This window comes from Notolabrus celidotus, chromosome 16, assembly GCF_009762535.1.
Source record: "Notolabrus celidotus isolate fNotCel1 chromosome 16, fNotCel1.pri, whole genome shotgun sequence".
In the NCBI taxonomy this organism is placed as follows: domain Eukaryota; kingdom Metazoa; phylum Chordata; class Actinopteri; order Labriformes; family Labridae; genus Notolabrus; species Notolabrus celidotus.
The window spans coordinates 29,343,686-29,370,860 of NC_048287.1; the positions used below are offsets into that span (position 1 = coordinate 29,343,686).

The 27,175-nt window shown below is 42.5% G+C and overlaps 1 protein-coding gene across 1 annotated transcript in view; it reads right to left on the reverse strand.

Moving 5' to 3' along the window:
* Nucleotides 1-15: 15 nt before the first annotated feature.
* Nucleotides 16-27,175, reverse strand: part of LOC117828566 (solute carrier family 2, facilitated glucose transporter member 1-like) — a 33,185-nt gene continuing 6,025 nt past the window's right edge. The window contains exons 3-11 of the mRNA XM_034705775.1: nt 20,457-20,558; nt 16,814-16,974; nt 14,848-15,088; nt 14,602-14,764; nt 12,024-12,211; nt 10,454-10,558; nt 10,255-10,353; nt 8,698-8,901; nt 16-7,446 (exon numbers count right to left, since the gene is read on the reverse strand). Coding sequence (XP_034561666.1) covers nt 7,126-7,446; nt 8,698-8,901; nt 10,255-10,353; nt 10,454-10,558; nt 12,024-12,211; nt 14,602-14,764; nt 14,848-15,088; nt 16,814-16,974; nt 20,457-20,558 — 1,584 coding nt within the window. The 3' untranslated portion in view covers nt 16-7,125. The remainder of the gene's footprint in view (nt 7,447-8,697; nt 8,902-10,254; nt 10,354-10,453; nt 10,559-12,023; nt 12,212-14,601; nt 14,765-14,847; nt 15,089-16,813; nt 16,975-20,456; nt 20,559-27,175) is intronic.

Genomic DNA, 27,175 nt, shown 5'->3' on the forward strand with positions numbered 1-27,175 from the left:
AGAGAAAACCATTGATTCCATGATGATGAATATTTTATTGAACAACATTATATCTGGTATGTACAGTACAAACACAAGAGAAACAGAAAGAGTTGGGGTGCATCATTGATTGCGTGGCACACAGAGAGGTCACAGAGCCTGCCTGAAGCTACAAAGTCATCTGCACGGTTCACTTCACACAAATCACCCAAAAGTCGACACTTAGTCCCCAAACATGCCACTGAAACAAGGAAGAGGAGTCCAATTTGAAGCCAAAGAATGATCAGATTGAATTTGACTAAGCACCTGATAGAGTCACCTGACATCTTTACACTGAAGCACAGGAAGCGTTCCAATAACCACACAGTTCAATAACAGTCTTTGATTGTGTGAGGTGCAGAGAGGCACAAAGAGCAAACTTACAGTACATGATAGTCAAACATACAACACAGTCGGTACATTTATTTACAGTTATAACACACAGACCAACAAACAATAAAGAACAAACATCACCGCGGCTAAAGCACTCTGATGAGACAGTCTGAGACGCTACATGGTTCATCATGTCAGAGCTCGTTTATTAGACAGTAGTTTGGATATTTTGCAGAAGCCAGAATCTACCATCAACAATCTGTGTGAAGTTAAAGTACACGGCTGTGAATAAGTGAGACATGAGAAGAGAATAAGCACAAACAGAAGAGGTTTAGTCTTTAGCACAAAGACAGAAGAATGAAACTATGACAGGAGACTGACGAGCTGCCTGAAATGAGCTACAAACCGTCACTACACCTCTACAAAATGAGTGAATAATGTGCACCCCAATGAAAGAATGATCCACACACACATACGGTATGACCGTGCAAGCCCACATATAAATACTACTCTTGTAAAAAATACATATTTACAAAGGAATACTTTAACTCTCCTATCTTTTTATACAGTGAGTGGAGGCATTTAAGTTGTGCATATGGCGTCAGTTAGGAGCGGCGTGCACCTGAGTCCAAATAAGGGTTTCAAATCCTTTCACATACTTTATGTTGGGTTTCATTTACATGCATAAGAGCCGTAAACTCTTTAGCATGTTAGTGCAGTACAACCAGATGGAAGTAGACTCGGCCTAAACTGTGAAGTTAATGCCTGTGCTGGAGGAAATACTGTAACCACTTCTCTTATGCAGCCTATCGTAGAAACTAATGATAGTTTGTCTGCAAAAATGTCTCGAACAAGGCACGTATCTTCAACCCTGTCTTACTTGTAAAGGTGCAGTTCTACCTTTGAACATATATCATCCCCAGAGGAGGCAAGTACTAGGTGTGATTGAAGCCTGTCGTATGCCACACTGGAGCCCTTGATGTCCTGCAAAGGTGGTAACTTTTATCGTGTGAATTATCCTATGTGCATATTCTTATATCTTGTGCACACAAGATTATTAACCTGTGCATGCAAGAAAGTAGCTGGTGCATACAAGCGAAGGAACATCAGGGCCCGTATGCATGTCCAGTCATTAGCGATCAAAACGGGCCGTTTGTACTAATGCTGAAAAAACAATGGATTAGCGGTATGCATGAGCCAGGTTAACGCCCCAACAAAGCATTACATTTAATAGTGGTAGACCCAACCATTACAGGTGCTAACGGCAGGTTTACCAAACCTGTTAGGCTGTTTAAAGGATGGAGGACATCATGCTTATGCATTACCATTTAAGACCAAATATGCAAAGACTTTATTTTATTTGTAGGTCTTCTACTGTGCGCTCAGAAACACCACACACATTTACCCGTTTCAAGATCTTAAGCCAAACTTTCCCTTTCTCCTTGTTTGTTATCTTTGATGACTGACTTGCTGATAACAGCTGTTTGTTCATTCTATATTCTTGTAATAAAATGTCCATTTCTTCTTCCACTGAAAGTTTGTTATTCCTTGATCTTCTCTCAGTCACACCGGTACCGCTCGCCATGTTTTTTGTTGCTTATGCGTAATAAGCATGCGCAATTTGAATTTGTTGGATCAGGGTTTTCCAGGAGGTTCCCTGGACATATGACGTTTTGCACCAGCCTCACTGTCATGGCTCAATTAGGTAATTGGCCAATTATTTGCAGTCGTGCATGCGGCTAACGCTACAACCAAATGGGCTGTTCCTTAACGGTGCGTAAAGACTAATGGTCACGTTGGTGTAATGGCTGGACGTGCATACAGGACCAGGTCTGCTGAGTCATAGATCTCTTTTAAATCTCTTCTGAGAACATACTTTAAGCATAGAGCCTTTCCTGATTTTATCTGGATTTTATTTGGTTTAAACCATCTTAAGAAATTTATTTTAAAATAGTGGTCTTCCTTTAGAGTTCTTTTAAGGGAATTTTATGTCTTTTAAAGTATGTTTTTATCTTGATTTGTGCGATTTTATGAACTGCTGTCCATGTAAAGCACTTTGTAACTTGGTTTTTGAAAAGTGCTCTACAAATAAAATTATTATTATTATTACACACAAGGTCATAATTTGTGCAAACGGGATAATGAATTGTACCTATAAGTTGATGATCGGTATGCACAAGATAAAAAAAGATCACCTTTTAAGATTTCAGGGGCTCCATATGTCGCAGAGCTGCACTTGAAACTTACATTCTTAATATGATTTTCAAAGTGGCACACCAAGCCACATCACTTTTTTCATGGATATAGATGTCCAGCTTGTTAATTAAAAGTCCCCGAAAAGGAGAGCCACATTGACAAATCTTGGAGTTGTGTTATAATTGATTTCACAAACCCACGCTGAGTAACAGAAAGCATTTAAAACCCTTATCCTTGGACTCAGGCTCGGTCAGGTTCAGTGTTAGTGCAGAGTTAGAGTTATCGTGAAGGAGCAGAGTGTAGGAGAAGCCACAGACAGAAGCGGGACCCTACGGGAGAGGCCGAACACAACACTGAACACTTTATCACGAGAGGAGTGCACACACACCTCCGCCAGTGCAAACACAGCACGACACTATCGTCCACAAACACAGTGATACACAACAAAGCCATGACCCCACCACCACCAGTAAACTCTGAGAGAGTGACGTACTTTCGTGTTTTTGTGTCTGCACATCAGTCTTTGAAACAAGGCAGGAAGTTTGTCTGAACCAGGGTTACACTTCATTTGAGGTTCAATATATTTCCAGTGTAGCCAAAGAAATCAACTTAATTTCATACGTGTGTTTTTCAAGTGAAGCTGTCGAGTGAAAAGTCTGTTTCTCTCCGGTGATTCGAGCACTCAGTGAAGAGTGCAGAAAACATACTTCATGTCATTCACTGTTACAGCAAACATACTGAGTGTCTGATTTCATACATCTGCACATTTTGACAACGCTCTGCTACACATGGCTGACTTTTCAGACGAAGCTTCACGATCTAAACATCATCTGGACTCCAGAAGTAGAGCCAGCAAACACACCAGAAGAGATTCATCGTCAGTTCAAATCAAGATGTCTTTGTTTATGGATGAAACATTTGTTTATTTGATTACTGATACAGGTATATCAATATTGGAATTATTATTTGGCTCAAAATCACAATGCAATTTTTGATTTAGGAAGTATCAGTGATGGTAAAGATTAGCAGGATTTAAAATATGCAAACTGAATGGCATTTCACAAAATCGGATCAGGCTTTAAGCACCCCAACATGTCTTTCAGCATCTTGAAATACACAACAAAAGTTTCTTTCCATGAACAAATTTTGACTTTGGAGCAGACAGAAGTTTAAGTTCTTGAACAATTCAGTCAGTTTGCTCAGAAGCAGAAAAAAACATCTCATAAGTTTAACTGAAAGAACAGAAGGTTACAGTCTTTGAAGCATCATTAGCGCCGTAATATTCAGTCTCAAAGTCTAATTCAAAAAGCATATTATGCTAACTTTATTCAAGTGCAAATATACACGAAAGGTTTTGCAGCTCTTTTCAGTTTGCTCTTGATTTGTGTCTAATTGTAGAGATGAACTGTCAGCATCTCTAACTTTTGCAGCTCTGTGCAGTTTATTCTTGTTTTGTGTCTAATTGTAGAGATGAACTGTCAGCATCTCTAACTTTTGCAGCTCTGTGCAGTTTGCTCTTGTTTTGTGTCTAATTGTAGAGATGAACTGTCAGCATCTCTAACTTTTGCAGCTCTGTGCAGTTTGCTCTTGTTTTGTGTCTAATTGTGGAGATGAACTGTCAGCATCTCTAACTTTTGCAGCTCTGTGCAGTTTGCTCTTGTTTTGTGTCTAATTGTAGAGATGAACTGTCAGAATCTCTAACTTTTGCAGCTCTGTGCAGTTTATTCCTCTTTTATGTCTAATTTTGGAGATGAACTGTCAGCATCTCTAACTTTTGCAGCTCTGTGCAGTTTGCTCTTGTTTTGTGTCTAATCGAGGAGATGAACTGTCAGCATCTCTAACTTTTGCAGCTCTGTGCAGTTTGCTCTTGTTTTGTGTCTAATCGAGGAGATGAACCGTCAGCATCTCTAACTTTTGCAGCTCTGTTGGCTCTTGTTTTGCGTCTAATCGTGGAGATGAACTGTCAGCATCTCTAACTTTTGTAGCTCTGTGCAGTTTGCTCTTCCTTTGCATCAAATTGTAGAGATGAACTGTTAGCATCTCTAGCTTTTACAGCTCCTTTTGCTCTTGTTTTGTGTCTTATTGTGGAGATGAACTGTCAGCATCTCGAACTTTTGCAGCTATATTTGCTCTTGTTTTGTGTCTAATTGTAGAGATGAATTGTCAGCATCTCCGCTCTCTGCTGCACAGATCTGCACTGGGAAACTCCACAGAGACGGTGTATGCTCTGCCGCACAGTTTGTGGTACATTTAACCCTTTGTGCACGCTTTGTGAATTAGACAGCATCTTACACTCTCATTAGCACAGCTTCAACAGCTGCAATAGCCAAACAATCCCTCGGTGAATCAGGCCTTTTGACTTCAACATTTTAACAGACAGCAATTAAACTTCTATCTGAGAAGCTGTGCTGGTCTATAAATTGGCATTCAGATACTGGAAACAAGAATTCTAAGCTGCCTTGCATAAATAAAATCTTTCTCTTTGCTTTTTAAATTACAAGTCAGACCGGCTGTTCAGTAATTAAAAGGTTTTTAAAGTGGTCAAATATTTCATAATGACACTCTTTGTTTTGAATGGAAGCATCAAACTTGCAGCGAACAAATTTAAATATATATTTCTGTAGTTATAGTACACAGTGAACACATCGAATCTCCACTCTTTGAATGATTAAACAATAAAAAAATAGATTCAAATCACATAAATTTATAACCAAATCACAATGGTCTTTCTCTGTTGTTGACCCGTTCTTGTTCACAGTATTAGCACTTCCCCTTCAGTTGCCTAATTTCATGTCCTCCTTTTTCAGGTCTTCAATTGATTGCACGTTTCATATAAATCATCTATTCTAACAACAGCTGGGTTGGATATTCACAGCCGCTGTATTAAATCTAGTTTAGTTATTACTCTATTAATTTGACAGAAAGCGCTGCGGTGCTAAAATGCCCCTCGTAGTGATTGTGACTTTAATGCTTCACTTCTCTAATTAACTGGTTAACAAAGTGCTTCTAGAGGGAGCGAGGGACGGAGGAGATTTACATGATCGAACCCTCACGGCCAAATTCAACCAGATCAGTGTCCGGTCCATCTCCGATCCATCTGATAGGTTTCTATTCTAGTCAATGTGTTAACTTCCACTGGATCCACTCTTTTGCATTCCGGCTGCGTCTCTGATCCGGCGGGTTACATCCCCTCCAGATCAGATACGCAAGACTTCTATTTTTGCCGGAACCTTGATTCAGTGATTGCCGTGGGAAAACCTCGGTCACATGACTCTAGCTGCCGGGCGGTCCTGATCCATGCTGCGTTCTGAAAGCGCAACCGGTGGGTGTTGACGGACGAGAGAGCCAGAGCCGGACCGCAGCGGATTGGAGACGGACCGGACATGTATCTGGTGAAAGTCCTGCGTCAGTCACTTCACGTCATCGGCTTAGCGCACTACAGACTCCAGATTCTACTTTTACCTCAGAGCTGGTTTTAAAGTCCCTTTGATGTTATAGAATTAAATACTTTTACAAAAAAAATATCTCTACAATAAATACTCTTAATGTCTGTTTAACAAAATAATTTACATTGCACGTTACCCTAATGTGATCTACATGTGTAAATGGATTTAGTTTATATGCGTGTGTCGGCAGGCCACGAACAATCAGTACTACCAATCTGCAACATATCCCAACACAATAGATCCTCAGGTGAGTAAACTTGCGGACTGCAGCTTTAACCACTTCGTCATAATTAAACTGAATAACTTCCTCTAACCTGTGGCTGCTGCACAATTTTTCACCCTGACTTAAACGACCAGGAAAAACACGCTTGAGGTCACGTGTCCACCGGGTGGAAATCAAAACTCAGTACTTTGGCATTTTTAAAAATCTCTGCAGCTCTCAGTCTGTTTCTAACAGATGAAGGCAGAGCGTTCACTTCCTAAATCCCTAAAGTCTGCGGTTTGAAAACACTTAAAAACAATAAATAGGTCGATCACAAATAAATAGGACACGGTGAAACTACAGCTACAATATTGCACTAAAAGATCCACTACGACAGGAATAAGTGAATTAAGAAAAAGTGCATCCAAAGCCACCTTACTCACAACACATGAAGTGCACGGACTTAACACATCTGGAAACACCTGTTCACCTGCACAGAGTCGACACACTCTGCCTCTAGTCTGCAGTAATGGACCTTTACTTTAAACCTGTTAGCACTCTTTCCTCAACGGGACATGTGTTTGTCGTGTTGGAAAGGTGTCATCCTGACAACACTCACCTTAAATGAGCTTTTCTCCTTTAGGAATGTACAGTTTATTTCATCCACCCTTTCATTGATCAGAGGGGAGGAGCTAAAGGAAAGATTTGTAGTAAACGTCTGAGGAAAATAAGAAGTCTAAGGAGTAATCGCGAAAGCACAACCTTTTAAAGGTCAGAGCCTGTATGTTGGTAATGCTGTTGTTCTAAGAAGGTCTATTATAAAAGTTTCTATTGTTTCAAGGTGTGATATTTGACTACAATTTACACAATCCCTAAAATCTCTGTTATTCTTCCTTCATTTATAACCCTTAATCCACCACAACAGGTACTCTACACGCTCCCCTGCACTGTGGACTTTGATTTATCATCAAGCGGCGTGCTTTCAGTTGCAGGGGGCGGAGCTGCAGCCGGCGCTCCGACCAGCGGCACCTTCTCCTTTACAGGAGAGGCGGGGAGCGTCATGGCCGTGCTGGCGGTGGCAGGAGGGTCCTCCACGGATGCGGAGGAGGAGGGAGGCGGGGCGCTGCCGAAGCACTGGGCGATCTCGTCGAAGGTCTTGCCCTTTGTTTCGGGGACTTTGATGAAGGTGAAGATGAAAAAGAGGACGAGGAAGGCGGTGAAGATGAGGAAGACCCAAGGCCCGAGCACTTCCTGAGGGGCGGGGAGAGGGCAACAAGAGAAATGTTTGATTTGATACACAGGTGAAGGTGTCAAATTACAGTTTTACATGTTGCTTAAAGCTGCTGTGAGGAACTTTTGATTTATATCAATTTTGGCGCCCCATTGTGGACAATATGATACCTCTTATCTCTTGTTCTGTACATGCAAAAGTAGTGTTTTCAACGAAAACCTCGTCCTGCTGTCTTTTAACAGCCAGATTTATCACTCAATGTGATTATTTGCCATGAAAACAGCCGAAAAAGGATGTTTCTAAAGTCAAATGTCAATCATGTGGTCTGACACCTACCCCCACTGAGTGGGATAAGGCATTAAAAATGACAACAGAGAAGGTTTCAGTGTTGTTGTTTATGGTTTTGTTTGCTTTTTAAGGTCATAAAGAGGCATCAGTGTTGGTTTCAGTCTGTTTCTGAGCTGGTGAAAAACTCCTCATAGTGCCTTTAAGAAAATAAAAAGGCAGAAGACAAAACACAGAGAAAGAGAAAAAAAGAAAAGACACTTCCTAACTAAACCACAACCAGCTGAATCCACTCCAACCCCTCATCTCCTTTTTGATAAAGCTTATAGTTAGAGCTGGATCAGGCTTGGACCAGCTTTTGTCATGCTGCTATAGGCCTAGACTGCCGGGGGAACTGGCACACTGACACACTGGGATCCTAGCTCACCCTCTTCCCCCCAACCCCCTCATCACTTACTTTAACTCTGCCTGTCCCATTAAAGTTACTAACCATAGACCTTTCTGTAGTCTCTGAGCTCCATTGTCTCGTAGATTCCTCTGAGCTGCCGTAGACGTCCTCCTGCTGTGGACGATCTGGACTCCAGCTGATACGGACGTGCTGGACTCCAGCGGCAACAGCTTCTACGACTCATCTCATCACTATCACTTCTCTCTCTTACTCCCCTCTATCTGTCTTTCCAGACCCAACTCAGTCGAGGCATGATGGCTGTCTAACATGAGTCTGGTCCTGCCTGAGGTTTCTGCCTGTTAAAAGGAAGTTTTTCCTCTCCACTGTTACTAGCTAAATACTGCGATGTGCAATGCTCATGATGGATTAAGGTGGGGTCAGACTGAGTCTTACCCTGTCTTGAAGTTGGGTCTCTGTTCATAATTTGACATAGAGTGGTCTAGACCTCCTATGTTTGTAAAAGCGTCCTGAGATAATGTTTGTTGTGATTTGGCGCTATACAAATAAAGATTGATTGATTGATTGATTGATCTCTTACCTCTAGTTTGGGGAAGCTCATTCCAACCAGGAAGTTGGCAGTCCAGTTGCAGCAGCCGGCCACAGCCATAGCGGCCGGTCTCGGCCCCTGGGAGAACAGCTCGGCTACAATGAACCATGGGATTGGACCGGGGCCCATCTCAAACATCGCCACAAAGAGCATGACAGCGATGATGGCCACGTAGCTCATCGCAGAGTAGTGCTTCTGCTCAGATAGACGGAGAGAAGAGGACAATAACAGCCATCATGAATTGAATGATCTAAACCAGGGGTGTCCAAACTTTTTTCAAAGAGGGCCACATTTGATGCTGTCAGAGTACCTAAGGGGCGAGTGGCTCCTACTGAGACTTAGTAATCATAAAAGCTATATATGAACTCCATTTAATAACTTTTTTTTTTCCTCAATAAATCAGTAACTAGGTAGTCCTCGGTTCTCCACAAGCCACATAAACATTGGCAAACTTTATCTTCTTCTGGAGGAAAATGTTTTTCATTACGGTCGGGCGATGTGGGAAAAATATTCTCATTATTTTTCTATGGCTGGATTTCATCACACTTATCATATTATTTTAGCCTGTACATATTAGTCATGCCTATTTGTTGTTCTTTTGTATTTATAGCTGATGTTATTGTTATCATTTTTATTTGTATGTCTTATTCTTATGCCTTGTACAAAGAGAGCACAGTTTACCAAAGTCAAATTCCTTATGTGTTCAAGCATACCTGGCCAATAAAGCTGATTCTGATCCTGATCCTGATCTTTTAGACTTTTCTGACCAGCAGACAACATTTTTAGAACAAAACAATTATTTTGAATTATTTGATTATTTGTATGTATAAAATGTATTGAATCTAAAGCAACATTAGTACACTGTATGTGGGAATGCAGGAAAATAAAAATATTTTGGGAAGAGGTTAAAAATATCATTGAGAAGATCCCTTCCTAACAGATCACACTGGACCCCGAATTGTTTCCGTTAGCAATATATCCAGAAAAACATTGTTACACTAAAAATGAATGCAAATGTATTGACCATAGTCTGCTGTCTGCAAAGAAATGTACGTATTGCACACAACTGGAAAGACACTAACAGACCCAGTATCACCTATTGGTTAAATCAAATGTTGTCAACCCTCCCATTAGGAAAAATAGCAAACATCCAGAAAGCCAAAGAACATGTTTTTGAAAAAATGTGGCAACCCTTTAGTGGTTATGTCAAAAAACATGCCAACTGAGCTTGATTTTATTTCTTCCATACAGTTGTGAAAGTGATTAATGATAAAGCTGTATTCCTTGTGGTTATAAACTTCAATAAAAACACTATGGCAAAAAAAAAAGTATTTAATTATTTTGAAGGGTGGAAGCTGTAAAATGTGAGACTTTTAAACTCTATCTGTTCATATATTCATTTGAACATTTTCAGCCTTTAACATTCTGCCTTGCTCTCTCTCTCTCTCTCTCTCTCTCTCTCTCTCTCTCTCTCTCTCTCTCTCTCTCTCTCTCTCTCTCTCTCTCTCTCTCTCTCTCTCTCTCTCTCTGTGACGATGCTAAACTCACCAGCAGGAGGGAGACGGTCATTAATATAGCGCTGAACGCCATCCCACCCAACCCCAGCAGGTGCAGGGTCCTCCTTCCCGCCTTCTCCACCAGGAAGAGCTGCAGGACAGACACAGAGAGGGAGTTGATGATGTGCTGCCGTTAACACAGAAAAACACTTTCAGGTGAAACCAAAGACGGATTCACTGAAGTCACTCACGGAAACGACAGTGAAGACGGTGTTGACGATGCCGGCTCCGATGGTGGCGTAGATCGGCTGTTTCACGCCTGCAGACTTGAAGATGCCGGTGGAGTAGTAGAACACCTGAAGGACACAGAGAGGAGGAACAAAGACGGGTGAGATGTTACAGAAAGTTAAATACAGTTTAGTGATCCCTGTCTCTTGTTGTATTTTCTTGTGTTTCTCAGTCTGTGTTTCCTGTTTTTATTTTCTAGTCCTTGATCCCGTGTGTTTGTCTTGTTCGTTGTCTGCTCACCTGGAGATGGGCGTGGATTTAACTTGCTTCACCAAGCCTGCTCACCTGCTGCTAATCCGCAAGCCACCAACTCTGTCTGCAGTAATTAAGTCAAGCTTCCCTTGAAAGAATCTAACCTTGTCTCTCCTTGTGCTCAGATCTCCGTGCAACTTCTCAACAACCAAACACCCAGCTCCAGGACCACGGCCAGCCAATCACCATCCATAAAGCACCCTGGAAAACTGAACTCTACCTGTAGCAAGTTATCTCATTAAAACCGTGTTTTTAAGACCTCATCCATGCCTCCATTTGTGTCTGTACTGTGGGTCCTAACCTGGATTATTTTTTTTACAACACACTCCTCAGCGACCATACAAGACAAACCAGAACAAAGTCACATGTTATTAAAGCTCCTGTGAGAAACTTCCTGTTTGTGTCAGTTTTGGCGCCCCCTGTGTCTTCTCTCATTGCTGCTCTTGTCTTGTGCATAAGGAAGTAGCGCTTCCCATCAAAAATCTCAAGCTGCTTTCTTTTAACGATCAGAAGCGTCTCCCACTGTGGGAAACAAAAGGTGGTTTCTTTAGTGTGCTATCAAATATCTTATCTGACACCCGACCAACATCACAGTAAAGAAATAGACTTCTAATCTTGTTGCTGGTGGTGTTATTTGCTTATAAAGAGTCTTATAGAAGTATCACTTTTAACTCCAGTCTGTTTCATAGAGGCTTTAGTCTCTCTCTGAAGTTTAGTTTGTTCACATTAGAGCAGAACCTCGGTTAATGTCAGGGTTAAGGTTGGCTCTAAGTTTCTGAGACATGCTGAGAACCATGTCTCACTGGAATCACTCCTCCTGTCTCCTCTTCTTACAGTGAGATCAGCTTCACTATGCTATCACTGTTGGCTGCTTATTTCACTCCTTTCCTTGAATGCTTCTTTTTATATTTGTGTCCTTTTCTTCCTCTGTTCTGTATTTCAGAGCACCATACGTTTTTCTTGGATGCATCTGAGGTTGCATGTGTGCCATAGCCTTGGTCTTATGCGTATCTAGCATAGCTGAGTCTTTCTCATTGGCTGCGTCTTCTCTGGGCAAATACAGATTGCCATTTAATGTAAAATGCATTTCTACCAGAGAGTCAGAGTTGAGAGGTTCAGCAGTGTGAACTCGTATAGCAAGATCTGGAGTGTAACCGATGCAACGAGTTCTGCATTTCAGCTGGATGTTCCAGTTTAACAAACCAAAATAAATCTGCAGTTTTATAAAAAGCATGTATCTGTTTTGTTTCTCCGTGTTTGTGCTGCGTGCTCCTGACTCACAGCGTTGATCCCTGACAGCTGCTGGGAGAGCTGCAGCATGACGGCGATGAGGAGGGGCTGTCGATACGCTGCGCAGCGGAAAAGCTCCACGATGGTCACCTTCTTCTCCATGGCCATCTTAGCGCTCTCCTCCTTCATCTCCTGCAGGTCTTTACTCACGTCCTCGCTGCCGCGCAGACGCACCAAAGCTGCCAGAGAGAGATAAGAGGCACATTAAGGGTTTGGTTTCAGACAACAGCACAGAAGAGCACAGAAAAAGCAGTGGGCAGGGAAATGTTGTGCTGCTGAGTCAACGCAAGGCAAGCAGGATCAAGAAACGAACCTGCAGTCAGTCAGTACGTTTATATTAAATACTGTAACTAATGTGAGTCAAATCTTGGAAGTTTTTTGCTCACTAAGTCTTTCTTTCTTTCTTTCTTTCTTTCTTTCTTTCTTTCTTTCTTTCTTTCTTTCTTTCTTTCTTTCTTTCTTTCTTTCTTTCTTTCTTTCTTTCTTTCTTTAACCAGGTAAGAGCCTCATTGAGATTTAAAACCTCTTTCTCAAGAGTGACCTGGCCAAGACGGCAGCACAAAATAGGTTACAACACACAAGCACACAAAACAACACAAATAGAATACGGTCACAGTTTCACATGATTACATGATTACACAGTGCAATCACAGGATCAAATGGAGCTTGTTTCTCTGTCTTTTATGAGTGACTTGAATTCCCCCAGAGTTACAAGATGTGTCAGTTTCAAGTCCTGCTGCACATCATTCCAGGTAAACAGGGCTGACAATTTAAAAGCCTTTTTGCCCAGTTCAGTTCTGACTAAGTAATAACAAATAAAAGATTTCTGACTCTAATCCCAACTTTGATCGCAGGAAGATTTACTGCAATTTGGGAGAAGAAAATACAGACACAGAAACTTTTTGTAGCCGGTATGAAAGAAGACATTTACTCAGTGGCTTATAAAGGGATTTGGAGAGAGTGAAACATTAATCCAAGAATAAAAATGACAAATCACGACATTATTCTGCTTAAAAAGGCTTCCTTTGTCGTTTATTTGCACTGTTTTCAGAGGGGAACACGCCACTTTGAAGACAGGAGAAGTGTGCATTTCTTTTTTAACATTTGCGAGGCTTGTTTGCATGTTTTCTTCTGTAGAAGCTTTTTAAAAATGACGCAAAATATCCGACACAAGGGGACGTAAAAGTTCAGTATTACAGTCTTAACCAGAAGCCTGCAGTGATTCGTCAGCCGGTCTCTTTGTTCAGCAGGCGGAGTGGTTTCTGTGTCTCCACAGAGCAGTTAAAGTCATGTTGCTTCTTCTTTGATGCAGCTCTCAGTTTGAGCCCTGATCCTTGTGTTTGTTTATGTGTGTGTGTCAGGTTGGAGGTGTGTTTGTTTGTGTGTTTGAGGTGTGAAGAAGAAGTGTGTCAGAGCCTCAGAGTCAGCCCTGACAGGTTGCACGATGAACAGATGCCAAAACCTTCTGCCCGTTCAAGGACTCTTCTCTCTCTGGAACAAAACCTCATCTACAGTCACCTGGTCTGACCCTGAATATCTGTTACTATCTCTCTATCTCTCTGTCTTTCTCCCTCTATCTTCTCATTCCTTAAAACCACTTTCCCTCTTACCATTAACACAATCTGATATTCCTTCTAACATCTATGTTGTACCAATGAATGCTTCCTCAGTAAAACACACCAACACTTCATTTTGGATACCTCATAGTTTCAAATGAAGCCAGTGTAGAGAAGCCTCAAAGCTGCATTCTTTCTAGTGGCCAGTAGGGGGCGAATTCACTGTTAGAAACCAGGATGGAAAATGACCCTTCTTCATATTTGATTTATGACTCCAGTAAATATTTTCCTGGTGAGTTTTTGGTCTCAGTTTTAGTTTAAAGTATTCTCCAATTTAACTGTAACATTTAATGTCAGCTGTAGAGCATGTTTGTGGTTTATACTCTATATTGAGACCAAAGATGCATTCTGAGTTGTTTTCTTGGTTGCTCTGTGCAGAAGTCTTGTTATTTTGGTGGAATGTGTCAGGATGTACAACTTAGATGTGTGTGTTAGTTTGGTGACTGCATGAAAGAAAGACTCAAGAGAAGCCTCTGTGCACATTCAGCCAGAGCACTTGTGGTGTCTGGTGGGTGTGGTCAGCTCCATTAACAAATTGAATGCGCCCACTAAAAGCCAAGCTCCTGTTCTTTCCTCTTGTTTCTTATTTGTGTTACAGAAATGACCACGACAGTATGCTTCAGGATGTGGATATCTGTGACTGACACGTCTCACTTTTGCAGAAACCTGTCAGCCAGAAAGAGACGGAGCGATGCATCTCTACCTTGTTTTTTCAAATATGGTTGCTGGGAATGTTTGTGTTTAGTCGAATAGATGATTAAATGTCAGCACCTGAATTACTTGTCTGGAAAGCAGCTACAATGAACTCACCTGTCCTTCAAATTAGCCACGCCCCTAATTATACATATATACTCTATACCTTAATATAAACAGAACTTTGGTGTTTTGTGATATATGATTGTTTTTTCTAACATGTAATCGTGCTTTGGCCCTCAGGAAGTATCAGTATGTACCTTTTCGTGCCTGCTCCTCCTGTTTCAGGTTGATGAGCAGGAAGCGAGGGCTCTCAGGACAGAAGGGCAGCAGGATGCACTGCAGCACAGCAGGGGCCACAGTGAGGGCCAGCAGCAGGGGCCACAGCTTGTCTGAACCCAGCAGAGCCTCCAGACCGAAAACCTGAGCACCAAGAACCACAACAGCTCGGTCAGATACCATCAAAAAAGTTGCTTAAAATAAAGAGCATGAGGAAGCCTGCTGACCTGAGCGATGAGGATGCCCACCACCACCCCCAGCTGATGAAGAGTGCCGAAGGCTCCTCTGAGGGGAGTGGGTGACACCTCGCCGACATACATGGGAGTCAGACCGGTGAAGAGACCGCAGAACAGGCCGATGACCAGGCGACCTGCGATCACCATCTCATAGGAGGAGCAGATGGTGGAGAAGCCCATGAGGAGACCACCGATCACAGCCAGACAGTTCACCAGGAACATGGAGCGACGCCTGAGGAGGAGGAGGAGGAGGAGGAGGAGGAGGAGGAGGAGGAGGAGGAGAGTGTCAGTAAAACTCAGTGTTTGGAAACATTCACTGTTAGCTTTGTGGGTGACCAGTGTATTGATTGACTGAGAAATCCACACAGGTCTGTCAGGACCGATCAATCTGCCGGAGTACAAATGAAGGTCAGGAGCCTTCTTCTGTAATGACTTCATTGACAGGAGGATGTTAGTCCAGCTTTACAGTAAATACCTGTGTTCATGTTTTAATACATGAGCTTGTCTGTTGAGATAAATGTGCCTTGCTCCCACCAGTGAGTATAAGGACAACATCAAACACACTGTGCCTTGTTTGTGTAGTTGGACAAAAGCTATAAAGCTTATTTTTGAACTTTGGACTGGGACAGGCTAGTTGTTTTTATGCCCAGCTAATCTAATAGCTCTCTGACTCTAGCCCTGGGCCCACTTTCCTCTTGGTAATAAGGTGTTTACCCAGATTTCTGAGGTCTACCTTTCAAGTCTTTCTTCAATTTAAAGGCCCTGCCTATTCAAAGATGTATTTCTTTCCAGAACTCTTTGTGGATGCATGCGCCAACCCTGCATGCATTCCTGATAGAGTCACTCCTCTTCCTTCATTCTTCTTTCTGATTTTTTCTTCTCTTTCTTCATCAAACATTTGTTGGATGTTTTTCTCTGGCAGTTTGTTGAAGTTGTGACCTCTTTTGGCCTTCCCTTGGTGAGAGTTGTGGACTGTTTTTCACAATGAAATCATCAACTTTAACTTTTACTTGCATTACTGTTGCCCAGCAACTCCGCTTTGCTTTTGTTTTTGCTCAGCTGGTTGAGCTGAAGCTGACCAGCTTGTCGGCTCAGGCCGCTGGATGTTCCTGCAGAGCTCTGGAGATTTAGGACGCATAGAGGCAGAGGAGGCATAGAGCTACGAGGGAGGAGAGCTGGTATCAGGAGATGGAGGTTTATTGATAGGGGATAGAAGCCGTGTCATCTTAATAAGATGGATGGGCTAACAGGACTAGCCAGGAGTCAGATGGAGTTTCTGGAATGTAGCATGTTGTGCTTTACAGAAACGTGGCTGCAGCAGGATATTCCCGACCACAACGTCTCCATTGACGGCTTCCAGATTGTCTTGGCAAACCGGGATAGCACCGAGAGCGCTGTGGGCCTCCGACCATATTATCTGCACAGGGAGATCTCACATTGCCTTGTCACACACATGTCAGGACTACGGCGTCAAACGTTCTCAACGCTGCCATAGCCAGACTCCAGACAGACCACCAGAATGCCCTCTTCCTGATCTAAAGCTTAAAGCTTATTGTGTATAGAGCAACTGTAATGTCTGCATTTCCCTCCCCAGGATAAATGAAGTATTTCTGATTCTGATTCTGATTTTTTGAACTGTATTTGAGAAACACATTTATTGTAATGGTCAAAACAACAGTCCCACCCATGAGAGGAAACAGGATTACAGTAAAACATCAAGGCAAATGAAAGACTAAAGTAACAACTCAGGGGAACATTAGAGCTCAGCTGTGGGCTCCAGACAAACACGCTCCACATCCTCCATTAGTGGATATGGTTTGTGATCATTCAGATGAACCACACAGGAAATAGTACAAGCCATTAAAGGAGAAAGAAAACAAAGGAAGAAATTGATATGGCTGAGGAGAACATGTTAGCTCTTCATGAAAGATGAGAAACAAAAAGTTTCAAGTCCTACCTGCCAAATCTGTTTGCCATGACGCCCACGCTGAAGGAGCCCACCATGCCGCCCACGCTGAAGATGGCGACAGCAACACTCCAGACGATGGTACAGGTCCCGGGGCTGATTGGTACGCCATAACGCTCCACCCAGGTGTTGTTAAAGAACGACCGTAGTCTCTGAAAGAAGAGGTAGATGAATAAAGAGATGAGATGAGGATCAGAGATTCATTTAAAACACTCAAGAGTATAAGGTTGATGTTGACATACTGTTCCTACTTAGTTAATGTAAATGATTCTCAACATTCGTCTTCCTCCTTGTACCTCATGAAAATTACTTCTTTAAACCTCTTCCTGAAGTGGATTATGTTCAGACATTGCTGTAGCTCCATATTGAGTCTGTTCCACAGTTTTACTCCACAGATTGAAATACATAAACTTCTCCTTGTGGTCCGACACTCACCATCTCTAATCTGAACTTCCCTCTGAAGTTATAACCCCCCTCTCTTTCAAAGAACAATCTTTGAATACTTCCTGGAAGGAGATTTTTTCCTAGCCTTATACACAATTTGTGCAGTTTTAAAACCCACAAGGTCAAATAATTTCAATATTTTGGATTTGAGGAACAATGAATTTGTGTGATCATAGAAATCAACATGGTGAACTATTCTGATGGCTCTTTTCTGTAGTAGGGGAGAACGGGGTTGGTTGTCACACGGGTTGGTTGTCACGCTTGTTATATCTCGCCACCAGAGGGCACCGTCTCTCATATTGGGGTGTGGACATTTCCAGAATTAGGATCAGAGCTCACCTACATGTTCTTCTCTGGAGTAAGACAGCTGAACTTAAGGTGAGAGGACTTTTTGTGTTTTTCATGTCAAATTGTAAATATTCAGCTCCTCAGTATTTTTCTTCTAGGCTTTTAAACGATGGGTTTATAACAAAACAAGTGTTACCCTTACAAAGTGTGAGGGGAAAGCTATAGTTTAGATTTTTATTAGCTAGCTAAGTAGTTGATAGATGGGTGTTAGCCTTGATGCTAGCAAAAAATTCCATTTGGGGTTGGTCGTCACATTCTCTTTGGGGTTGGTTGTCACATAAAACAACCAACCCCTATGTTGGCAAAATCATGCATGGTGAAATGAGTTGGAGTGTGCAGACCCTACATTTACCATCACTGTAACTCAGACAGTGACTGCATGTAGCCTAGTTGAGTAGACCATTATTGTTAGGCCTGTTTGTTTAGTTCTTTATGTTGTTATATAGGCTGGCCTAAAGATGTATTTCCTGTTCATGTTCCTTACTCGTGTTATGTTAAAATGCATTAAGTTATGTAGGCACTTGTCAGTGCAATTAAACTTTCAAATTTAGTTCTGCCTTCTTGCCTCTTTTAAGAGATTTTTCCCATTAAAATACCATTGTGACAACCAACCCCATAGTGTGTGACAACCAACCCCATAGTGCGTGACAACCAACCCCATAGTGTGACAACCATCCCCATAGTGTGACAACCAGCCCCATAGTGTGTGACAACCATCCCCATAGTGTGTGACAACCAACCCCATAGTGTGACAACCATCCCCATAGTGTGTGACAACCATCCCCATAGTGTGTGACAACCAACTCCACAGTGTGTGACAACCAACCCCACAGTGTGTGACAACCAACCCCACAGTGTGTGACAACCAACCCCGCAGTGTGTGACAACCAACTCCATAGTGTGTGACAACCAACCCCATAGTGTGTGACAACTATCCCCATAGTGTGTGACAACCAACCCCATAGTGTGTGACAACCAACCCCATAGTGTGTGACAACCAACCCCATAGTGTGTGACAACCAATCCCATAGTGTGTGACAACCAACCCCATAGTGTCACAACCAGCCCCATAGTGTGACAACCAACCCCATAGTGTGTGACAACCAATCCCATAGTGTGTGACAACCAACCCCATAGTGTGTGACAACCAACCCCATAGTGTGTGACAACCAACCCCATAGTGTGTGACAACCAACCCCATAGTGTTTGACAACCAACCCTGAAGTGTGTGACAACCAACCCCATAGTGTGTGACAACCATCCCCATAGTGTGCGACAACCAACCCTATAGTGTTTGACAACCAACCCCATAGTGTGTCACAACCAACCCCATAGTGTCACAACCAACCCCATAGTGTGTGACAACCAGCCCCATAGTGTGTGACAACCAACCCCATAGTGTGTGACAACCAACTCCACAGTGTGTGACAACCAACCCCACAGTGTGTGACAACCAACCCCACAGTGTGTGACAACCAACCCCACAGTGTGTGACAACCAACTCCATAGTGTGTGACAACCAACCCCATAGTGTGTGACAACTATCCCCATAGTGTGTGACAACCAACCCCATAGTGTGTGACAACCAACCCCATAGTGTGTGACAACCAACCCCATAGTGTGTGACAACCAATCCCATAGTGTGTGACAACCAACCCCATAGTGTCACAACCAGCCCCATAGTGTGACAACCAACCCCATAGTGTGTGACAACCAATCCCATAGTGTGTGACAACCAACCCCATAGTGTGTGACAACCAACCCCATAGTGTGTGACAACCAACCCTGAAGTGTGTGACAACCAACCCCATAGTGTGTGACAACCATCCCCATAGTGTGCGACAACCAACCCTATAGTGTTTGACAACCAACCCCATAGTGTGTCACAACCAACCCCATAGTGTCACAACCAACCCCATAGTGTGTGACAACCAATCCCATAGTGTGTGACAACCAACCCTGAAGTGTGTGACAACCAACCCCATAGTGTGTGACAACCATCCCCATAGTGTGCGACAACCAACCCTATAGTGTTTGACAACCAACCCCATAGTGTGTCACAACCAACCCCATAGTGTCACAACCAACCCTGAAGTGTGTGACAACCAACCCCATAGTGTGTGACAACCATCCCCATAGTGTGCGACAACCAACCCTATAGTGTTTGACAACCAACCCCATAGTGTGTCACAACCAACCCCATAGTGTCACAACCAACCCCATAGTGTGTGACAACCAACCCCATAGTGTGTGACAACCAACCCCATAGTGTGGGACGACCAACACACCGTGATGGGGTTGGTTGTCACAATGTGTCAGAGTGTCTTTGATAGTTAATTGCCTCTTTGTTACAATGAGTTGGAAAATGAGAGCGATACACATTTCAAGCCAACACCTTAAGCTTCTATTTAATGTAGGAATGACTATTGAAATATGTTTTGATGATGAGCAATCATCAAAACAGTAAAAAGTGTGACAACCAACCCCGTTCTCCCCTCCTGACAGTGGTTGCAGTGAGCTTTTATAAGTGTTTCCCCAAACCTCAGTACAAACTGAGATATTGGTGAAATAAGTGAACAGTTTTAACTTTATCTTTAAATTTGAACTTAATTGATATAATTTAAAGCTTTGTGTTATTAAGATTTCATGTTCAAACCCACTCCAAGCTAATCTCAAATCTGAGGTAGCCTATTAGAAAACAGCAGATAGACCCGATTAATCCTGATGTACAATAAAGCAGCCTTTCCTTTATCAAGTAGGAATTTCAGATATTAGTCTACCCTTCGCATATTGAGAAACTGAGTCCCAAACTGTGTGCTAATGTAAGCAGCTGATCACCAACCTGCTCTGGAGCGTTGATGACTCCTGTGTTGTAACCAAACTGCAGAGAGCCGATCACAGCGGTGCCCAAAGAGAACAGGAGATAACCTGTCACCTGCTTTCCCTGCGGAGAGATACACAAGAAGAGAAAATGTCTGAAGGAAGAACAAAAGAAAGAGTTATTATCAGACAGAAAAAAAGAGTAATGGAAGACAAAGAGAGACATAATTATGAAATCTGAGCTCATAATGACTTCCTCATTAAATACAGCCGGCACACAGACAGGCGGACGGGCGCAATTAAATTTGATACTGACGCCAGACAGGTCAGACAAACATTGACGTATGTTCTTATAAACAGTATCATCAGATGTAAGACTGAGTCATGCTCTGAATATACTCCAACCACGAGATAACTCATTAGATTGAAATCACTTCATACAAGTTTTTTAATTCTAGGGTCAATAATAACACTAGAAAACATTCTAAATAAAGGCAATAGGGTTAGATCTTCACTAAAACACACACATTCATTTTTATGTACCGGCTGTGTTTCTCTCTCTGAAACATGATGGGTTAAATGCAGGGGGAACTTAATACAGCAGCCATCCTCCTGCTCCTGTTCCTGTTCCTCAGTCAGCCCCCAAAACACATCGATTTTTCTCTGTAATAATATCAGAGCGTTTAAGGAGCAGCACTGCCGGTGCAATGATGAGAAGTTACAGCGTCTGTCCTTTATATTCTGTTCTATCTATGCCTCATTTCTCTTAAAGTGCTCACACTCTTTAGGTTTTCATATTGACCTGTGGATAAACTTTAAAAACTCTACTATGAGGATTTTTCTTTAAATTTCAAGCTTCTGTGAGGAGTTTTTAGCTGCTCATGAAGCAGATTTAAATAACAGCTGCTGCAGGGGAGGAGTCAGAGAAAGCCAGTTAAGGCAGAAACATACTTTTTTCACAGTAAATATTCACAGTGAGTGATAGGATTGACTGTTAAAAGTGAAGGGGACACAGTTTTCTGTCAGGAAATATGACTTTGAAATGTGCAGGACAAATCAGCAAAGAGATACGAGGTACTGGTTTGTCCAGATAAACACAAAGTTCCTTACAGGAGCTTTAATTTAATCTTTTTACAGATGATTTTTTTCTGCATATGTTTCTGAAAGATTCACAGTTTCAGAAACATCTCCTGATGCACAAACTTGGACACATCATCAGTGTTGTTTCCTGGAATCACTGAGTGTTCCGGGTCTTGCAACAGACACCCTCCTCCAGGCGACCCGACCGAGGCTGATCAGTGGCGTTCTACTGGCCCCACTGCTCTCCCCTCTTCAACCAGAGCCATCTGGATGCTTTTTCTGCGGCCTCCACGGTTTTGTTGATGGCTCTTCTCCGGTTGACTCCTGTAAATGCCCAGTGAGCTGTCGGCCTTGCTCAGGGATTGACTGGCAAATCCCATTCTGCTCACTTCCACTGGCATGCACCTGGTCTTCCACCTGTTCCTCCGACCTGCTCCTGGTACTTCTCCCTCTTCCTCTCATGAGCCTCTTCCATCCTTTCCTCCCAGCAGGATCAGTTGTTTTGTGGCCTCCATCGTCCAGTCTGGGGGCCGTGGAGAGCAAACCAGCAGAGCAGTTCCTTGCTGTTCTCTGTGGCCTCTGTCCTTCTGTTCTTAAGTCTCTCCTGTTGGGGTCGGACTTCACTCATAATTTTCCACTTAAAGCTGGAGTAGACTTTCATATAACTTTTTCTGACAGTTGATCCGTTTTTTAAATGATCCAAAGGGTTTGAATGGAAGCAGTGCTGGATTATATTAACAATTAGACAGACAGAATTCTGTCCAAATACGAATATTGCCTCAGATAGGGGGTCTTATTCAGCTTTCAATGACTCAGTGTTGCAGTGCTTGAGTCAAGGACTCAGATTCATCTGTAGTGACTCAGACTTAAACACCAGGAACTTGAGACTCAGCTCGCAGGTCTAATGCCTAAACAGTACAGGAGTACAGATTCTTACTTTAGATCTCCATTTTAACCTAACCAGATTATTCCCTGTTTTGTTAAGTAAGGGAAGTTACAGTTTGGGCTGAAATGATAAGTCATAGTTGTGTTTTGGTTTCACAGGGGACACAGCGTTCTCCTTGATCAGGCTTCCCAGTGACATTCACAGAGCTCTGCACTGCTACATTCTGCAAAACCACACCCACTCAGGTAAGACGGCATGCTTTTAGTGACTCCTTCATGGTAACAGGGTAGCAGGGGTCTCTCCCAGCATGCACTGTGCAGGATGAAAGGTACAATCAAACAGGAAGGAGCATGATTGTAGGAGATTCTTCACTAGAACTTTGCACCAGGTTCACCGGAGCAAGAAAAAGTCATTAAAAGAGAGTTTATGACAAACTTCTGGATTGATCCCACATATCATCTCCAGGCGGGTCATGCAGGGTCACAGCAGCTGAAATTAGGCCACTGTGTCTCTGTGCGTTTCTGCTGATGTGTGTGTTTCAGCCCTCGGTGCTGACGCTGCAGAGTGAGCCGCGGTTATATGAGACGGTATACAGAGACCTGCACAGGCCTCAGGTGATCCACCGCCCTTGGTACAACAATATCAGATCGAGGTCAGACTGTATTAGCATGGGGGCTGCATTTCTGATGGGATTCAGTGTAGCTAGGGTGGGCGGGGCTTCACGGGACCAATCAGACGATGAGAGGGAAGCACGTGTTGGAAGGATGAAGGTTAAAGAAGAATGATTCAAAACAGAGATGTGAGGGATGCCGGTTTAGCTCAGGTGAATATCCCACATACACAGAGGCCTCATCACAGAGAGGACGAGGGTTTAACTCTGACCTTGGCTCTTTGCTGCATGTCATCCCCCCTCTCTCTCTAGTCTCCTCCCAGTGTCTCCTGGATTACTGTTATATTCTGAGGTCTGTGTTTGAAGCTGTTGGTCTCATATAGAGAGCTAGTAAAGGAACCTTTCTTAATAAGGTTAAAAAGGTTAATGAAATCTGCTCTTTGCTTATTTTCCTGTCCTGCTTCCTCTCGACATTTGCATTTGCTCCCTGAGGATTTATGTGACATTTATGAGCGATCCATAAACTGATGAGCTCACACACACACACACACACACACACACAGACACACTGAAGGAGACTGCATCCCTCTGGGTGTGTCAGCTAAAGGATGACCGGTAGATTAGTCGACTCTCTCTGTGTGTATCTGTTTGTTTTAAATGGAAAAAAGGTGAAAGTCTAAATCTTTGTCTTACATCATAACATCTTATCCTTTAGGTGTCTAACATTTTGCACAATGAGCCACAGGTGTTTGAAGGTGTTTGATGATCTCCTGCAATAAAACTCAAATTTGGATCATCATTGTGTTTATGACAAGCACACACTAATCCCACAGCTTGAATTCAGCGCAGTGTGATAATCTGTTGTTATGAATATGTTACATAAGAAGAGTTTCTGTCACATTCATGCGTGTGAAAATACGGCCTCATCGTTTCTGTATTTGGTCTCATCAGGATGACATCACCTGAAAATAAGATCGCTTCAGCTTCAGCTCTGAAGTCATATGTCCAAGTAGTTGGGAGCACGCCAGAAACATAATGTATTAAAAGGTTGATGCAGCAGAGGTAGAGCTAATCTAATGTAGCTCAGACGGATATGTCTTTAGATGTTATGCCCGCCTGGTACATTTCCATGACTCTGTAACACAGGCTCTCTGATTTAAATGTGTAGTCTGTACAGTTTTGTCAAAGAAAAGGAATCAAGGTTGGATCTCTTTGAGGTTAAAGTTGGCCGAGGCAGATGTCCGGTCCTGCTGGAGGTTTCTGCCTGTTAAAGGAAGTTTGTCCTTTCTGGAGTCCCTGAGCTCCCTTGTCTCGTAGGTTCCTCTGGATCTTTGTCGCAGACTCCAGCTGCTACAACTACCACTATCCATCTCACCACTATCATCTCTCTGTCTTCATCTACCTCTATCCCTCTCTCCAACCCCAACTCGGTCCAGGTAGATGTGTGTCTAACATGAGTCTGGTCCTGCTGGAGGTTTCTGCCTTGAACTTTCCTCCCAGTATCTCCCATCTTATTTCGGTCACTACTTAAAGCTCACGACCATGGCTGAGGGTTAGAACATAGATTGACTTGTGAATGTTGAGTGCAGCGTGATATGAAAGGAGCTGAAATGGATCACTCCCATCACTTACTTTAACTCTTCCTGTCCCATTAAAGTTACTAACCATAGACCTTTCTGGAGTCCCTGAGCTCCCTTGTCTCGTAGGTTCCTCTGGATCTCTGCTGCTGCCAGACTCCAGCTGCTACAACTACTACTATCCGTCTCACCACTATCATCTCTCTCTCTCTTCATCTCCCTCTATCCCTCTCTCCAACACGGTCTCAGCAGATGTGTGTCTAACATGAGTCTGGTCCTGCTGGAGGTTTCTGCCTGCTAAAGGAAGTTTGTCCTTGCCACTGTAACTTGCTAAATGCTGCAAAGTGCTCTGCTCATGGTGGATTAAGATGAGATCAGACTGAGTCCTGTCTGTAGGATGGGACTGGATCTTATCCTGTCTTGATGTTGGGTCTTTGTTAATAATAGAACATAGGAGTATGGTCTAGACCTGCTCTGTTTGGATAGAGTATTCAGAGAACGTTTGTTGTGATTTGGCGCTTTATAAATAAAGATTGATTGATTGAAAGTTAGTTAAAGTTTTGGAAGGCTTCAACAGAACTACAGAAGCCCTGAGAGGACATGCATCCGTACAGTTTTAATCACTCCTTACAGTTGAGGCCAAAATTATTAGCCCCCTGGGTATTATGGAACATTTTCCTTAAATTCTGCCCAATGTTTGCATCATTGATAAAACTTGATATAATCAAACATTCACTGGTGCTATTTAGCAGCTTTGCAGTCAGCTGGCTTCCTAACAACACCTGAGCTTTTAATCAGCATTAAGATTTACTTCAGGGACTTCAAACAGGGCACTTTATGGAGAGGGACTACTCTTACTTACCATGCCAAAGACAATGGAAATCAGTCTTGTGCTCAGAAAGAAGATATGAGGCACATAATAAGGGGGAAGGCTATACTGTCATTTCCAGGCATTTTACAGTGTCTACAACAGCTGTACGTTGCATCATTGCAAAGTACAAGGAGACAAACTCCATAAGGAACAAATCTAAGCATGGTAGAAAACGCAAGGAAGAGTAAAAAATAGTAAAATAATAAAACAGTCAAAGATGTTTTCATTAAGCCCCGGACATCTTGTGTCAACTCATTGCATCAATAAAATATCCTAATCAAAATTAGTGAACATTTTGACTTTTGGAATTTTGGAAACAAATAAACTATATACACTTGTTGATAATGTTCATTTTCATGGAGAAATCAAGGGTTTTTATCGGATTTCACAAGGGGGGCTTATAATTTTGGCCTCAACTGTATGATAACGACTCAACATCACATGAACTCATAAAACTAACACAGCTACAGGCTTCAGTGTGAGCAGCATGGCACATTGTGGTCCGACCGATCACAGTAATCATCCTGTGGTTTCCTTATCAAGATCGCCGGACATGATCCTAACATCACGAGGAAACGAGAGTTGGTAACCCGAGGTAATGAGACAAATAAGTCCAGACCTCCAGATATGGATATTAATCCACTGTCAGGAGAAAACAAGGTGATGCACGTCTACTTAAAGCACCCAGTCTGTTTCCACTCTGAGGTATCTGCACACTTACTTTGATCGAAGTGGTTTACACAGCTCTTTACAACAATTAGCACAATATAATGAAATGCTTTGCTTTTCCTGTCTTCTCACACAAGTCCAATAACAATATAAATAATGCCATTAAAGGAAAAACTCTATTCTAATCTTGAAATCTTCTTTTAATCTTGTATAAAAAGAGTCAGCTCAAATGAGTGGATTGTGCCTTTAGCTGGTAGGATGAGTTGAGATAAAAATTTCATCATTTCTAAAACATGAGATTAACTCCTGGTGACGTTTTCATCAACGTAAACACAAACAAACTTCAGAGTCATCATTGACCATCCTCTAATCCGAAAAAAACCTCCATTACTGAAGCTCATTAGACGAGACAGCATGAAGAAACCCAGAGAGAATTACAAGGCCCAGATACAGCTCACTGTGACACACACACACACACACACACACACACACACACACACACACACACATGCAGCTACACCCCCCTTGAAGTTCACCTTCCTCTCTCTCTCTGTCTCCCTCATTGGTCAGGTCCGTCTCTGTTTTTTTGTCAAGTCACCGTGACTCGGTAAAACATCCTGATCACATGACTACAGCCGAACGTCTCAAATACAGATCAATGAGAAGAAGTAGGTCAATATGACAGAATACTTTAGGTCATAAACTTTGACTTTGGAGGTAAGACTAGAACAATCAGCCTACCTCTGAAAACATGAAGGAGTTATGCTGACGTCACAGATAATCATGGATTAAACATGAAATAAATACATGTATTGATCATTTAGGGAGTGAAAAGGTGACAGTTAAAGCTTGACCTTGTGGTTCATGACCTTGAAAAGTAACCTTTAAAAATCTCAAGCCTTGAACTGTTAAGAGTTACAAAAAGAAACATATTGAAAAAGTAGATTAAAGCATGAACAAGGTCATACATTTATGAGAATAAAGTTGTAAATAAGTGATGAAGAGACGTATATTTTTAGCTTATGGTGAGCAGATGTTGTTCTGAAGG